This window comes from Juglans regia, chromosome 13, assembly GCF_001411555.2.
Source record: "Juglans regia cultivar Chandler chromosome 13, Walnut 2.0, whole genome shotgun sequence".
NCBI lineage: Eukaryota > Viridiplantae > Streptophyta > Magnoliopsida > Fagales > Juglandaceae > Juglans > Juglans regia.
Window position 1 is genome coordinate 809,112 of NC_049913.1, and position 15,667 is coordinate 824,778.

Here is a 15,667-nt window from a genome sequence, read left to right on the forward strand (position 1 = left end):
TAAATTTTTTTCTTATTTTATTTTTATTTGTATTTAATTAATAATTTATAATTGCATTATTGATATAGTTGCAAGGTGGACCCAATTTGGTTGCGAGGTTTCAACGTTTCAAAAATTTGCTGTTCGAATACTAGGTCAATGTTGTAGTGCAAATGGATGTGAGAGAAACTGAAGCACATTTGATTTTATTTATTCGAAGAAGAAAAATAGATTAGGGCATAAATGTTTGAATGACTTAGTATTTATTCGTTATAACTTGAAGTTGAGAGAGGTAAATTTTTTTAATACTAATGTTTTCATTGTTGAAAAATATATAACATTTTCACTTATGTTTGATTTTATTTTTACAGGAGCATAAAAAAGGGAAGAGATGCTTTAGATCCAATCAATCTTGAAAATATTGATTTGATGGAAGAATGAGTTGGTGGAGAATCTAAGCTTCTTAATGAAGAAGATTTGAATTGGACAAGTATTGAGGAGCCATTAGCTTCACTAAATGAGGAAGATAATGATAATGTCGGTGTTGATGTTGCTGACCGTGATGACGTTGATGAAAATATTTTGATTAACATGTCGAATCCTGATCCTTATTGTCTTTTTTATGAGGATGAGTATTTTTTATGACGTGGTGACGTTATTGATTTTATCATGATAATATTAGTGTTTATAACTTTATGTTAGTTGTAACTTAAAACTTATGACTTGTATTGAGAAGTATTGAATTTATGACTTATTTTGTTGTTATTTTAGAATATAGTTAATGTTTATATATATATAATTTATCCAGATATAAATTATTTTGAAACAGTACATAAAACGGTATCAGTATCAAAACGGTATTGGTATTAAAATATTATTCTGAAACGATACTAATATTAAAATATTTCATTTCAAAACATTGTATTAAAACAAAAATAGACCCGCTTTCGTATTACTGCACTGTTTCCTATGCAAGCAGTATTCAGAAGACATGGGGGGCAAGTGAGACTCAAAATTTGAAATAATTATTCAGAAGTTGGGGGTGGGGGGCCCACACTTATTGATTAGCGTGAGACACAGCAAGGTCCAACCCAAAAAAGAACACGAGCATCTCTCCTGTCCGTAAACTGTATGTATGGGCACGAGTTTTTGGAGCATTAGGAATAATAATACTTGATAAAGTAGACTTATTAATTAATAAGAGAATAATCTTAGATAAACACACTATTTTTGTGAGATTTATTATAATTTTTATTAAAAAATAAAAAAATTATATTTTTATTAATTGGCATAATATGTTTTTTTAGATCAATAATGTGTTGATACAACAAGATGCATTAATTAACAACTCGTTCATAAATCCAGACAGATATGACAAACCCAAAAGGCCCACAACAGGAATCACATGGGTTGGGCCCCACTAACTTGGTTTATTCTCTGATCGCTGAATCTTTTGGGGGTGATCAATCTTTCTCATATCTGAGTGGACACCCCACCACTCTTCACGCCGAGCCAGACGAAAAAAGTGATTAAATTATTTTGTCCTTTTTTTATAATTAATTCAGAATGGGTAAGACTTATGATGTTGGGAAATTAGGCTTAGGGAGCCCACCGATGCCGGAAGTCCGGCCCAAAATCTTTCTTCTTATTTGCTAGAGTTGGAGATGCTTTGAGGTCGGTCTATCTTAACATTATAATTATTAATTTTATATATATATATATATATATATAAATGAACATTTCAGAGAAGCGATGGTGGAATCCATGGACGTAGCAGATGGTCATTTACTTTGTTGGGTGTTAGAAATATAATATCAGGCTCACGAATTTATTATTCAGGAAAAATTACAAAAAAAAGGCTAAAAAAAAACAGAGAAGGCTCAGTCAGAGGTTGTTTTGTTGGAAGCAAGCATTCAAGCTGGAAGATGCTGCTGCATGGCTATATAGCAGGCACTGTGTTGTCGTGGTGTGTTGATGAGTTGTGAGTACTCACCGCTGCCTCATCAGTGATCGAATGAATTGTGTGTGTCGGGACAGGTGGATGGGTCTGAATCGGTCGGCGCGGTGGAAGTGACAGTACGTACTCCTAAGCAAAGCAAGCTTTGGCGTGCCGTGCCGCGTTGTTTTGTTTGTGTTTCTGCGGAAGCAACTTCTTTCTTTTTGGATGTGGATGATCAATAACTAGAAAACGGCTAACTAGACTTGGACGCCATTTGCTACTTCGCTTGCTTTCCCTTATTTCCCTGAATATTGTTAAAGATCCCAATCTTTTGTATTTGGGATAAAAGCGTGCATGCATGGATGGTGTCGTTCACACAACCTCAAATCATATCATTTTTTTTTTTGGGGTGAAGTGTCAAAATATTTTGATTTTGACCATTCGGATAACAACATGCCAACAGAAACTCTAATATTAAAAAACACACGGATTTTTAGCGAACAACATGAGAACAGTTTTACATTTTGCAATTATTTTTAAAATCTCACCAAGGCATTGCTTATCTGTAGACTGTAAGTATTGATTTTAAATTAACCAACTTATGCTATATTTCAAATCCTCATCTTAGTGTATTGATGCAGATGTATCAAATATTCAATGATTTTTTTATTTTTTTAAGTTAATAAACTCAATGATCAATATACATAATAAAATAAGAAGTATATTTATTATAAAAATAATATATATACTGATAGAAGTGCTACATATATTAAAAAAATTATATAAAAATAAATCTATAAAGTGACCTTGTTTTATGTGATCCATAAGACTTATTTTTTAATAAAAGTAATTTACATATCACATTATATCATAAGAATATGACAAAATCCCATTTAACGTGTAAATGGCAACCATTCCATATTAAAAACTTTATCCTTGTGAAAATACTATTCCTACAGAAATTTTCGGTATTTATTTTTTTTTAATTTATTGATTAAAGAAGTATTTTTAAATAAATTTGTGACTTTTTTATATTTTTAAAAATGTTTAAAGTGTTTAAAAACTTTACTTTCGCTCCCCGGACTCCATAGCACGCACGTCTCCCCTCGCTCTTCAGTCATAATCATCGAGCCACAGAGCAAACCTCATTTATCAAGATACCAACACATTCGTCTCTCTCTGTCTCTCTCTCGCGAGCTCGCGCGCACGCCAGAGCAATGAAGGTACGAACATAGTCTTCCCGGTTCTATGGCTACTTTTTTGCTTTCCTACGTATCGTGACATCTCTGGTGTAACTCTTACACTCTGTCGTCTCCTGCAGAATTTTATTCTCGCTGCGACTCTCTTCGCCTTGATAGCTCTTGATTTATTAAGTTGCTCGACTGCTCTGAAGGTATTCAACTGTGAGATGAAGAAATTAAACTTATCGGAACCTTTCTTGATAATTTCTTTTAAATTCCGTTCTTTTCTAAAATCTCTTTTCCTCATCTTTTTGTTAACAGGAGGGACAAACGTGCGTAGCAGACAGAAACTGTGACTCAGGCTTACATTGCGAGACGTGTGTCGCAAACGGAAACGTAAGGCCAAGATGCACTCGGATCCAACCTGTTAGTCCATCTTCGAAGGTGATCCGCATACCCCCATTTCTGTTTTTGCCTTTCTTCGTTCGTTTTTAGAGTTTGTTTGTGCAATTCGGCGGTAGGAGTGAATATGAGTACGTTTTGAATAGGTGAAGGGGCTGCCGTATAATCGGTACTCGTGGCTGACAACGCACAACGCGTTTGCGATGCTGGGACAGAAGTCGGCTACGGGCTCTGTGATTGTTTCTCCCACGAACCAGCAGGACTCCATTACCAGTCAGCTGAAAGTATGTTCTTTCCTTCTCTCTATCTCTTTTAAATTCTGTAGGAAATTTCGGAGGAGAAGAAGAGAAAAAATAAAAAAGGAGAGGCGAAATTCACTTTACACCGAATGGGATTTTTAAGGCAGTTGGGAGGTGGACAGTTCTCCTCTCTCTCATTATAATCAATGCCTAGCGGCCCTGTGGGCAAAAGTAAAGCTTTTGTATCTGTTCGGAAGACAACAAGATACGCGAAATGGGTAATCTGTTTTCACTTTTTTGAGAAAAGAGAATGGTTTTTGGGGCCTGGAAATTGGAAAGTCGTGGCGTTTTTCCTTTTTAAAAAAAAAAAAAAAAATAGGACCGGTTTGATATAAAATTATTTCAATTCATTTCATCTAATCATTATATATATTTTTTTAAATTTTTATATAAAATATAATAAATAATTTAATTTTTTTAAATTTTAAAATAATAATAATAAATATTATAATAATTTTTAATTTAACTTTCAAAGTTTATCTCAACTCAAAGTTTCTCGCTATAAGAATATTTAATTTAGCTTTCAAACTTGTGCTTGAATGTAGTTGTAGGGGTCTAGGACAATGTCTTGCATGTGTGAATAAATTATTAGGGTTGAACTTGGCACTTGCACCTAATTTGATCAACGAATTCTCTTGACAAAGGGATTAACTGGATTGTTTTATGTTTACATGAAATAGTTAATGGGTTTGACTGAAGTTGGCTGTCTTCTTAAACGATCAGTTAGGACAAGATGATTTGTTTTGTGGAATGTCACTGGTTTAGTTTAGTATATGTTTTGGTTTTACACTATAGATTAGTGTTTTTATTGAAAGAGTAATGAAGATCACCATTCACCGGTGCTCTTGAAAGAGTTTTAAGTGATTTAAAAGAACCCAAAATCTAAAAAAGAAAGAATCATCATTATAATGTAAAAAAGGTGCTGCTTGCAAAAAATTCAAAGTTTTGCTTGCCGGCAAAAACGTATGTACTTATGATGGCGGAAAGCCTGCCAAATGCTTTAGAGACCTTTTACCTACTTTCGGCTCGGCAGAATGAAATGGCATGCATTAGGTGTGAGATGACTTTGATTATTTCCTCTGCTTCCATAACAACTTTAACATAACCATGAGGATATCGAAGACTTTTACTAAAATACAAGGAAAAACTCTGCAAATTGTAGTTGTAGTTGTAGTCGACAAGAACATTTTGTCCAATATTTGTTCTGCTACAAGATTAAATATTTAGCTGTAGTGTTTGTTACCTAATCAGTTTTTATATTTTCTTTCCATCTCATTACGACAGGAGTGGTTAACTGAATTGATTCTTTTAGCATCCAAAGTATGGCCAATATGCATAGTTTATAAATGAAAGCATCACTTCGTCAGAAAGGCAATAATAGGCCATATCTACCGGGGAATAAATGAGTGGACGATCAATTAAAATTGAACCAAGTGGATAAAAGGAAGTCAAGTTTGTGTTTTATTGCCACTTGCCAGGCACAAATGCACACTACATTATTCAATCCAAAGCAAAGCAATCATTTTGCTCACCACCGTCGCTTAAAGTCTGTGCAGCTACGCTTTACCAGATGATGTTAACCTTAATTGATGTTTCAAATTATAGTCGCAATTTTTCATTTTGAATCCGTCTCTTCAGGAATTGCAAAAAATTGAGCTGTTCCCTTATTATAAGTCAGAGAATCTTTTTCTGTAGTCTCTTATATATTTGTATGTAAATTTAGTTTGATAAGGGAATGTTATTTTCTCTGGCAGAATGGTGTTCGAGGGTTAATGCTCGATATGTATGATTTCAACAATGACATCTGGTTATGTCACTCTTTCGGTGGCCAGTGCTACAACTATACAGCCTTTGTAAGTGTGCAGGAATTGGTCTCTGGGAACCACATGAGTGTTGGGGAAATCAACACAGCGGAAGGGATAAAAGCGGTAATAAAAGAGTACACTCATGCACTCAGTGACACCAAAAATTTAACGTGGTTCGGCAACTGCCTACATCCACAGAAAAGAGCTTCACTAATAAATAGTGGAACACAAGAAAATATTACAGAGGAGGAGGATCACACTCCACTCAACTCAACTCTCTTCTTTTCTCTCAGAGCTCTCTCGGCTCTCTCTCTTTTCTTTTCTCTTTGGGTGTATGATGCTCTCGTCTGAAGCTTTAATTTATAGGCGCATTACTTCACGTATGAACGCATTTATTGTTGCATTCATTAGGTGGTTGGGCGCTGGGGGTTGAGGGTTAAGCGCTGAGCAGTCAACAATGACTGCTCAGGGCATGGACTTCAACAATTCTCCCCCTCCATGCCCATTTACCTATATGTTCTCCATCCCAGCTATGTCTCTGCATAGCTCAAGCTTCTCACTTGTAACCACCTTCGTCAGCATGTCTGCTGGATTCTCTTTCGTATGGATCTTCACAAGCTTCAACAGCTGTTGTTCCATCGCTTCGCGTATCCAATGATAGCGGATGTCAATATGCTTGGTGCGGGAGTGGTACATTGAATTCTTGCTCAAGTCTAGAGCACTTTGACTATCACAATGTACCTTGTAGTCTTCTTGACTAACTCCTAGTTCTTGGAGAAAACGCTTCATCCACAACATCTCTTTCCCAGCTTCCGCTGCGGCAATGTACTCTGCCTCTGTTGTAGATAAAGCAACACACTTCTGCAACTTGGATTGCCAAGAGACAGCTCCTCCTGCAAAGGTGAAGAGAAATCCTGAAGTAGATTTCCTGCTATCCAAATCTCCTGCCATATCTGAATCTGTATAGCCTTCCAAAACTGGTTTAGCTCCCCCAAAACACAAGCACATATTCGATGTACCTTTCAGGTACCTGAGAATCCACTTGACTGCTTCCCAATGATCCTTTCCTGGATTTGAAAGGAATCTGCTCACCATGCCTACAGCATGAGCAATATCTGGTCTGGTACAAACCATTGCATACATTAGGCTTCCTACTGCTGAAGAGTAGGGGATTGCTTCCATTTCTTCAATCTCTTTCTTTGAAGAAGGACACGAGCTCTTGCTCAATTTGAAGTGGTTAGCAAGTGGAGTATTGACTGGCTTAGCATCTCCCATGTTGAAACGTCTAATGACCTGTTCAACATATTTTTGTTGTGATAGCCACACCCTTTTGACTTTCCTATCACGAACAATCTTCATGCCCAAAATTTGCTGTGCTGGGCCTAAGTCCTTCATGTCAAAGGACTTGGATAGTTCCTTCTTTAGTTTGTTAATCATGGACCTATCCTCACCAACGATTAACATATCATCAACGTAAAGAAGGAGTATGACAAACTTGTCATTCTGGAACCTTCGAACATAGACACACTGATCTGCAACAAGTCTCTTGTAACCATGACTCATCATGAATGAGTCGAACTTCTTGTACCATTGCCTCGGCGCTTGCTTGAGGCCATAGAGACTCTTCTTCAGCCTGCAGACTAAGTGATCTTTCCCTGGAGCTGCAAACCCTTCTGGTTGCTCCATATAGATCTCCTCCTCCAAATCTCCATGGAGAAAGGCTGTCTTCACATCCATCTGTTCGAGTTCCAAATTCAAGCTGGCTACCAATCCGAGTATGACTCGGATCGACATCATTTTCACCACCGGAGAAAATATCTCGTCAAAGTCGATTCCCTTCTTCTGCTGGAATCCTTTGACAACCAATCTGGCCTTGTGCTTCATCAGCTTTCCTTGGCCATCTTTCTTCAGCTTGAACACCCATTTGTTCTTTAGGGCTTTCTTTCCTTCAGGAAGTTTCACCAACTCATAGGTCTGATTTTTCTGCAAAGAACTCATCTCTTCTTGCATTGCCTGCACCCATAGGCTTCTATCAGCATGAGTTTGAACTTCCTGGAAACTCTCTGGCTCCCCCTCATCAGTAAGCAGAATATAGTCTGATTCCGGATATCTCCTCGACGGAATCAGTAGGCGGCCTCTTGCCGATCTTCTTGGTTCATCAACCAAAGGAGGTTCATCACCATCTAACCCTTGTGGTGGTACACCAGCTGCTGGTGGAGAGGATTCTTGCTCCCCCTGCTCGACACCCTGAGCTTCTTCTTCTGCTTCTGGATCTCGATCCTGCATTTCCTCATTATCTGTGGCGGACTGTAATGGTGCAGGATTTGTAGTATCGGAACTAAGCTCTCTTGATGAAGCTTCAGTTCCTATGTTCTGGTTTTCATGAAACACAACGTCCCTACTTCTGACAATTTTCTTTGTCACTGGATCCCATAACTTGTATCCGAATTCTTCATCTCCATATCCAACAAAGATACATGGAGTTGACTTGACATCGAGCTTCTGTCTCAGCTCCTTGGATACGTGTGCAAAGGCTTTGCACCCAAACACTCTCAGGTGAGAGTAAGAGACATCTTTTCCAGACCAAACCTTCTCAGGAATTTCAAATTCCAGTGGTGCAGAAGGTGATCTGTTGATCAGGTAACAGGCAGCTAGAACAGCTTCACCCCAGAATGGCTTTGGTAACTTGGCCATACTGAGCATGCATCTTGTTCTTTCAATGATGGTCCGGTTCATTCTTTCGGCTACACCATTGTGCTGAGGGGTATATGGGACCGTCTTCTCATGTCGAATACCGCGATCAGCGCAGTATGCAGCGAACCTTTTGGAGACATATTCTCCTCCGTTGTCCGTTCGCAGGCACTTCAACTTCTTTCCCGTCTCTCTTTCCACTAGGGTGTGGAAATTCTTGAAGTGCTCGAAGACCTGATCCTTTGACTTCAAAACATATACCCAGACCTTTCGTGAAGCATCATCAATGAATGTCACGAAATATCTGTTACCTCCCAATGACTCTTCTTCCATGGGACCACATACATCAGAGTGTACCAGACTCAACAACTCTGATCTTCTCTTCGTAGAGGATTTAAACGAGACTCTGCATTGTTTGCCAAACAAACAGTACTCACAAGGGTTTAACGCTGTTCCTTTGGCAATTTTGATAAGTGCCTTCTTTGCAAGCGTATCTAACCCTTTCTCACCCATGTGTCCGAGTCTCTTGTGCCACAGATTCGGTGATGCCTCGTCTTCCACTGCATTGAGGCTATCAGAACCGATCTTCACATGGGTCTTGTACAACGTACCGCAAATATGTCCTCGGGCGACAACCATGGCACCTTGTGACAGCTTCCAAGTGCCTTTGCTGAAGTAGCTGTCATAGCCCTGTCGATCAAGGGCTGTCCCGGAAATCAGGTTGAGCCGAAGGTCAGGAATGTGTCGAACATCTTTCAACACCATGGTGCAACCAACGTTGGTTTTTATCTGCACTTCGCCAACTCCCACGATCTTCGAGGAACTGGCATTCCCCATCCTTACCGTACCAAAGTCTCCTGCTTTGTACGTAGTGAAAAATTCACTATGGGAAGTGGCGTGGTATGATGCTGCTGTGTCTACCACCCACTCAACATCATGGCTTGCAACGTGCAGACACGTCTCGTCACTGGTGGAGAGTATTGCCACATCTCCAGAAAGAGTGACAAGGGTTTCACCATCTTCTTTCTTCAGCTTACTGCTTTGACCTTGCTCCCTTAAAAACTTGCGGCAGTGTTTCCTCATGTGGCCTTCTTTGCCACAGTGGTAACATTTTATGTTACCCGTCTGCTGGTTCCTGCTACTGCTGGACCTTCCACGTGGTTGAGGCTTCCCTCTGTTTCTGCCTCCACTTCTCCCTCTATCATTACCTTGAGGCCTTTCTCTACTCTCGGTGACAAGGGCATGAGTTTGATTCATGCTTGTCTCTTTTCGTCTGGCCTCCTCATTAAATAGAGCATCCTTAACCATCGTCATGGTAAGTTTGCCATCTGGAGTAGAGTTACTTAGGGAGACCACCAGCGTCTCCCAACTGTCTGGTAATGAACTGAGAAGTAGCAGGGCTTGTTCTTCATCGCCAAGATTCAGGTTGACGGACCCGAGCTGGTTAACTAGGTTTTGAAACTCGCTAGTATGCTCGGCAACAGAGGTATCGCTTTTCAACTTCAAGTTAACAAGCCGTCTCATCAAGAGGGCCTTGTTTCGAGCAGTTTTAGCCTGATACATATCCTCTAACTTTTTCCAGAGGTTATATGCATCCGTCTCCTGGGCCACGTGGTGAAAAACACTATGGTCAATCCATTGCCTGATCTGACCAATAGTCTTCTTGTGCATCTTTCTCCACACTTGATCCGTAACTTCATCTGGCTTCTTCCCTTCATCTTCCAAAGGGTCAAACAGATCTTTACAGTTCAAGAGATCCTCCATTCGAGGTCTCCAAAGACTGTAGTTTGAGGCAGTCAGCTTTATCATGGCGCCTGATGCTGAATCCTCCATGGATTTAGACTGTTCTAAATACAAAAATGCAAGTACAGGATCTTTGAGGTGGAATATCAAAAAATGGACAGCACCGTTGTGTCCGGAACGTCTGATTTTGTTGGAAACGAGTCTTGTTTCGTCAAAATCGGACTCAGATAGCACAAGGAATGAGCAAAAGAACCAAAACAGGAACTCTGTCGCGCGTGCAGTGCGTGGCGCGAACAAAACGCGTAGGCGCGTGTAACTCACGCGCTGAAACTCCTCTGGTGCGCGTGGAACGCGTAGGCGCGTGGAACTCACGCGCTTATATGGAGTCAGGGCACGTCAGGCGCGTGAACTTCACGCGCAATGGCTTCTCTGGAGCGCGTGTGGCGCGTGGCTGAGCGTGGTATTCACGCGCTAGAGACTCTACTTGGCGCGTGGGCGCGTGTTGAGAGTGGGTCTCACTCTCCGATCTTCAGACGGCGCGTGGAGGAGCGTGCGGTCTCCGTTTGGCCTCTGGTTTCCACCGCTTTTCTTGTCTGGATGAGACGAACACAGTGGTATGCTCAAATTTGAAAACTGAGCTACACACTAAAACCGAGTTTTCTGTAAAAAACTTCTTCCAACAAACGCTCTGATACCACTTGTTGGGGAAATCAACACAGCGGAAGGGATAAAAGCGGTAATAAAAGAGTACACTCATGCACTCAGTGACACCAAAAATTTAACGTGGTTCGGCAACTGCCTACATCCACAGAAAAGAGCTTCACTAATAAATAGTGGAACACAAGAAAATATTACAGAGGAGGAGGATCACACTCCACTCAACTCAACTCTCTTCTTTTCTCTCAGAGCTCTCTCGGCTCTCTCTCTTTTCTTTTCTCTTTGGGTGTATGATGCTCTCGTCTGAAGCTTTAATTTATAGGCACATTACTTCACGTATGAACGCATTTAATTGTTGCATTCATTAGGTGGTTGGGCGCTGGGGGTTGAGGGTTAAGCGCTGAGCAGTCAACAATGACTGCTCAGGGCATGGATTTCAACAATGAGGGACCTTTCCATAAGATGGATTGTATTTTTAATTTTAGCAGTTTACTTATTGATCTCTTTAAAAACACCAGCAACCAGCCGTTAATGTTCTCAGAGAGATCCAAGATTTTCTTGCGGCAAACCCAACAGAGATCATCGCCATTTTCATTGAAGACTACGTAACATCACCAAAAGGCCTCACTAAGGTCTTTGATGCTGCTGGCTTGAGGAAATACTGGTTTCCTATAACTAGAATGCCCACAAATGGAAAAGATTGGCCAACAGTAGACGATATGGTCGAGAAAAATCAGCGTCTAGTGGTTTTCACTTCGAAAGCATCTAAGGAATCTTCTGAAGGGATTGCGTATGAGTGGAAATACGTGGTAGAAAACCAATGTAAGTCCTATTACATCCTCCTCTTTATGATTTGGGTAAGGCCGAGGAGATGAGCCTTTCCATTATACCAGAACTAATTTTGGTATAGATCAAAACTACAGATGGGAATGGTGGGATGAAAGCTGGTTCATGCCCAAATCGAGCAGAATCATCTGCCATGAACACATCATCAAGGTCACTGGTCCTAGTAAACTATTTTCGAGACGTTCCGGATGTAACTCAATCTTGCAAGGATAATTCAGCTCCATTACTTAGCATGCTGAACACCTGCACTACAGCGTCAGGGAAACGATGGCCTAACTTCATTGCCATTGATTTTTACAAGGTACGAATAATATATTAAAAATCTATTAGCTTAAGCAAATAATAATAATAATAATAAAGTATAAAATATTTGTATGTGAACGTTTCAGAGGAGTGATGGTGGGGGCGCCGCAGAAGCTGCAGATGTAGTAAATGGTCATTTAGCTTGTGGGTGTGGAAATATTGCCTATTGCAAGGTTTGTCCCGCCAAGTGCTACTTTGTCTCGATTCTCTGTATTTGCTCTCATTTTCTTTTTCTGTACAGATTGTCAGCATAATTAAAGATAATGGTTGACGAGTAAAAGATTAAGTCAAAAAGAAAATGCCAAGACTAACTTTATGGAGTGACTATTACATGCAGGCAAATATGAGTTTTGGAGTATGCGACATTCCTGAGGCCCGTGTTACCCCTGCACCAGCAGCACTGCCGGAGGGCTCAAGCTTTGGTTATTCGAACATCAAAGCAGTTCAATTGCAATGGACGTTAGGAACAGCTTTTGCAGCCCTTCTGTTCTCATTTTGAATTTTGATGATTTACCACCCGTGCTCATTTTCTGCATTAATGACATGGAAAATACAAGGAATCTAACCAAAAGATAACAAACCCATTTGGAAAATTGTCGAATAGTACTCATGTGATCACCAAGAAAAAGAAAAGCTGGCGTATTTGTTTTGTTTTGTTATTACAACTTTGTCAGACTGGACGCTGTCATGCACGCAGACCTGTTCAAATGCGGTGGTTGTCTCGGTGGCCTTTTTTTGTTGTAGTTTTTAAATGCGAATCTGCTCGAGGTATTGTTTTCTTTTGGCTTTTCAGTGTAACAGTTGGAAAATATCTTTTTTCAAAATCAAAATAGTACACGACTTGTTTTGATGGGCATCATGTGATTGTCGTAATAAATTAGAGGATAATCGTAGGCATCGAACAGCGTGTTGTGTCATGTGTGCGTTAGTTGGAAATGGTTCTCGGAGTGATGGAGCTCATCTTATTAATTTCATCTATATAAAGCTTGAGATTGAAACATTGTGATTGCATATCGCCATCCTTCATTTGACAGACAATCTGAAGCTGGTGGTCAGGAGCCATCACCCAAAACAAATAAGGTGTCGAAGAAACAGGACGTCCAAATGATCACAACATCGTACTATCCGGTGTCGAAATAATGGTATCGCTCCTCTTCATTGAACTTCAAGCGTTTTCTGCCTAATGTTAGAGCTTCTACGCCACTCGAGAAACGTCCAAAGTCATATCTATGTCCGCCCTCCAAAATAATTAATTAAAATAAGAATTAGTCTTTTTAAATCATTATAAAGTGCAAGAGTTCTTTAACTTACAGATAATGTCAGATCTAATTCACTATCATATGATATGTAATTAGTGTAGGGTATTAGAGCATTCTCATCTTATTTCCTATAATTTTCTCTAAATTTTAGCTAGAAATCACACTTCCTATAATTTTTTTAAATTTTACTCATCTTTAAAAAACTTCCTACATCTCATTCCCTATCATTTCTCTATTTTATTAAAATAATCTATTTATATTCTTTCTTTATTATTATTTCTATTATTTTATTTCTACATCTTTAACTACTCCCTATAAAATATATATATAAAAAGTGATTTAGGGATAAACAGTAACTCTTCGTATATATATAGAGTTACTGTTTACCTCTTAAACCTTTTTCTTAAAATGAAAAACCGGATGGAGCATGTATTTGAGAAAAATCTCAAATACAAACTTTATAATTAAAGAAAAAATATATTTTAGAGAACCCGAGGAGAATGCTTTCATTGACACTTCCTTCAATTAGAACACCATTGTGTTGCTTGGGACCCTGCAGAAAAACCCTCATGCAGAGAGTCGGAACATTTATAACTACAAAACATAAAGACCTTGTTAGAAAACTGAAAATTCACCAAATAAATTCCTGGGACATAAGCACATTAGCACCTCATTTTTTGGGTCGGGGGTGGGGGATTGTCAGGGAAAACATTCCAACTCTGGCCCATATTTAGGGCCCGCTCGCCTCCTTTGTCACTGTAACGTTTGCTGGAATGAAAAGTTTGCCAAAGTCTGCAACAATCTCAGCCCTCGGGTTTCCCAAAAAGTATAGGAATGGCCCAAATGTTATTTGCAAATTGCATTACAAAATAGATAGCGAAGCTACTTGCATTTCGGGCCTATTTTTTAGTAGGCTTGGCTGAGAGTTAATAATTCCCTGATCTATCTCAAGTGAGGCCCAAATCCATACATATTCAACCCTTTGCTCTCTCTCTCTCTCTCTCTCTCTCTCTCTCTCTCTATAATGTTTTTTTTTTTTCAGTTCAAAACTTGAAAAGTGGTGCATTGCTAAATGGACAAGTCTTCTTGTAAGAGATTTCACTGATCAAATCTCGCACCGATATTAAATATTAGGCATCTGTTCAATAAAACAGTGCGAATTGAAGACGAAAATGATTTTCGTCAAACAAAGGACCTTCTTCTTTTTTCAAAACTTTTTTTTCTTTTATTTTTTTAAATAAAAAAACTGTGTGAGTATTGAATGTTAGACCAATTGGAAATCCCACACTTGTAGCCGAGACTCCTGCACTTTTCAAGTCTGTAGCAGCATTCCAATCACCTCCAGAACCAGCATGATCTACCTCCTTGATTTCTCCTTTCCCTTGTATCATGCAAAAGTCTTCTTTCCATCTTTGTATATTTCCATATTTTGTTCTTGTAAAGCTGTAACCTCTCATATTATTTAAATCAAATGAAGATGAACGAGAGCTTAAGTTGGCCTCTCTGTTTTATTCTCTATTAACGTTCATAAGTTCTTACATGGTATCAGCCAGCTAAGGCTTACGCCCAATAAACACGATCCTACAACCCAGCTTCTGCACCACAATATCCAAAAACAATGGCCTCTTCCTTTCAAACTACACATCAGTTTCAGAAATTGGATGGCCCCAATTATCTTACTTGGCGGATCCAATTTCTTGTTTTTCTAAAGAGTCATGACATGTTTGGTCTTGTTGATGGTACCAATCCTGCTCCAGCCAAGACTCTGCCCGATGGCACACCGAATCCGGAGTTCACTACCTGGTCGAAGAAAGACAATAGTGTTCTCAGTTGGCTCTATGCCTCCATTATTAAAAAACTTGTTTCCATAGTTCTTAATCTGGAAACTTCGAAGCAGGTATGGGATGCCCTTCAAACCCGCTTCTTCTTGACTTCACGGTCTCGCGTTGCCTTCCTCAAACAGCAACTTCAAACCATTTCACAGGGGAACCGTAAGTGTCTATCTTACATTGAAGAGGCCAAGCTCTTCTTAGATCAACTGTCTGCTACCGGCAAACCAGTAGATGAGCAGGATCTCATCACCTATCTCTTGAGTGGGCTCACGTCGCAGTTCATACCCTTTGTCACTACTTTCACTTTTGCAACCAAAGACAAGGACTTTACTCTAGACGATTTTCAGACCGAACTTCTGAACTTTGAAACGCTGATGGAGAACTTTAGCTCCTCTGTTATTACTGAAACTAACATTGTTTTTGCAGCCCAAACTCATTCCAGAAAAACGGCGCAGAAGAAGACTAAAGGCCCCGCCTTTTCAACCCAACCTCGTTCGCCTATGCCAAATACTCGTTCACCAGCTCAAATGGGGCCCTCTAGCAACAGGATTGATGTCTCCCACTCTGGTGACAACATACCCATTTGTCAAATCTGTAGTAAAAATGGTCATATGGTCCTTGATTGCTATAACCGGTTTAATTTTTCCTATCAAGGCCACTTACCACCATCAGACCTTGCGGCTATGGCAGTTGAAGGTAACAGTTCTTATGCTCAACAGGTATGGTATGCA

The 15,667-nt window shown here is 39.6% G+C and overlaps 1 protein-coding gene across 3 annotated transcripts; it reads left to right on the top strand.

The window, feature by feature from the left end:
• The first annotated feature begins 2,985 nt into the window (after window positions 1-2,985).
• Window positions 2,986-12,701, top strand: LOC108988952 (PI-PLC X domain-containing protein At5g67130-like). Of its 3 annotated transcripts, none has more exons than XM_035684928.1 (9): window positions 3,003-3,141; window positions 3,240-3,311; window positions 3,421-3,543; window positions 3,648-3,785; window positions 5,555-5,728; window positions 11,215-11,518; window positions 11,620-11,843; window positions 11,932-12,018; window positions 12,183-12,701. In XM_035684928.1, exons 1-9 carry the CDS (start codon window positions 3,136-3,138, stop codon window positions 12,342-12,344), a joined length of 1,290 nt encoding a protein of 429 aa, XP_035540821.1. In that variant the 5' UTR covers window positions 3,003-3,135; the 3' UTR covers window positions 12,345-12,701. The 3 variants fall into 3 exon arrangements, with proteins under 3 accessions (XP_018817921.1, XP_035540821.1, XP_035540822.1); XM_035684929.1 differs by having other exon boundaries at window positions 5,555-5,653; XM_018962376.2 differs by lacking the exon at window positions 5,555-5,728 and having other exon boundaries at window positions 2,986-3,141.
• The last annotated feature ends 2,966 nt before the right edge of the window (window positions 12,702-15,667 follow it).

What these genes read in the sequence shown, in the direction of transcription:
- LOC108988952 (XM_035684928.1), top strand. An exon ending in CTGTTAGTCCATCTTCGAAG is followed by an intron (nt 3,544 to 3,647) that starts GTGATCCGCATA and finishes CGTTTTGAATAG; the next exon opens with GTGAAGGGGCTGCCGTATAA. An exon ending in GAAATATTGCCTATTGCAAG is followed by an intron (nt 12,019 to 12,182) that starts GTTTGTCCCGCC and finishes TATTACATGCAG; the next exon opens with GCAAATATGAGTTTTGGAGT.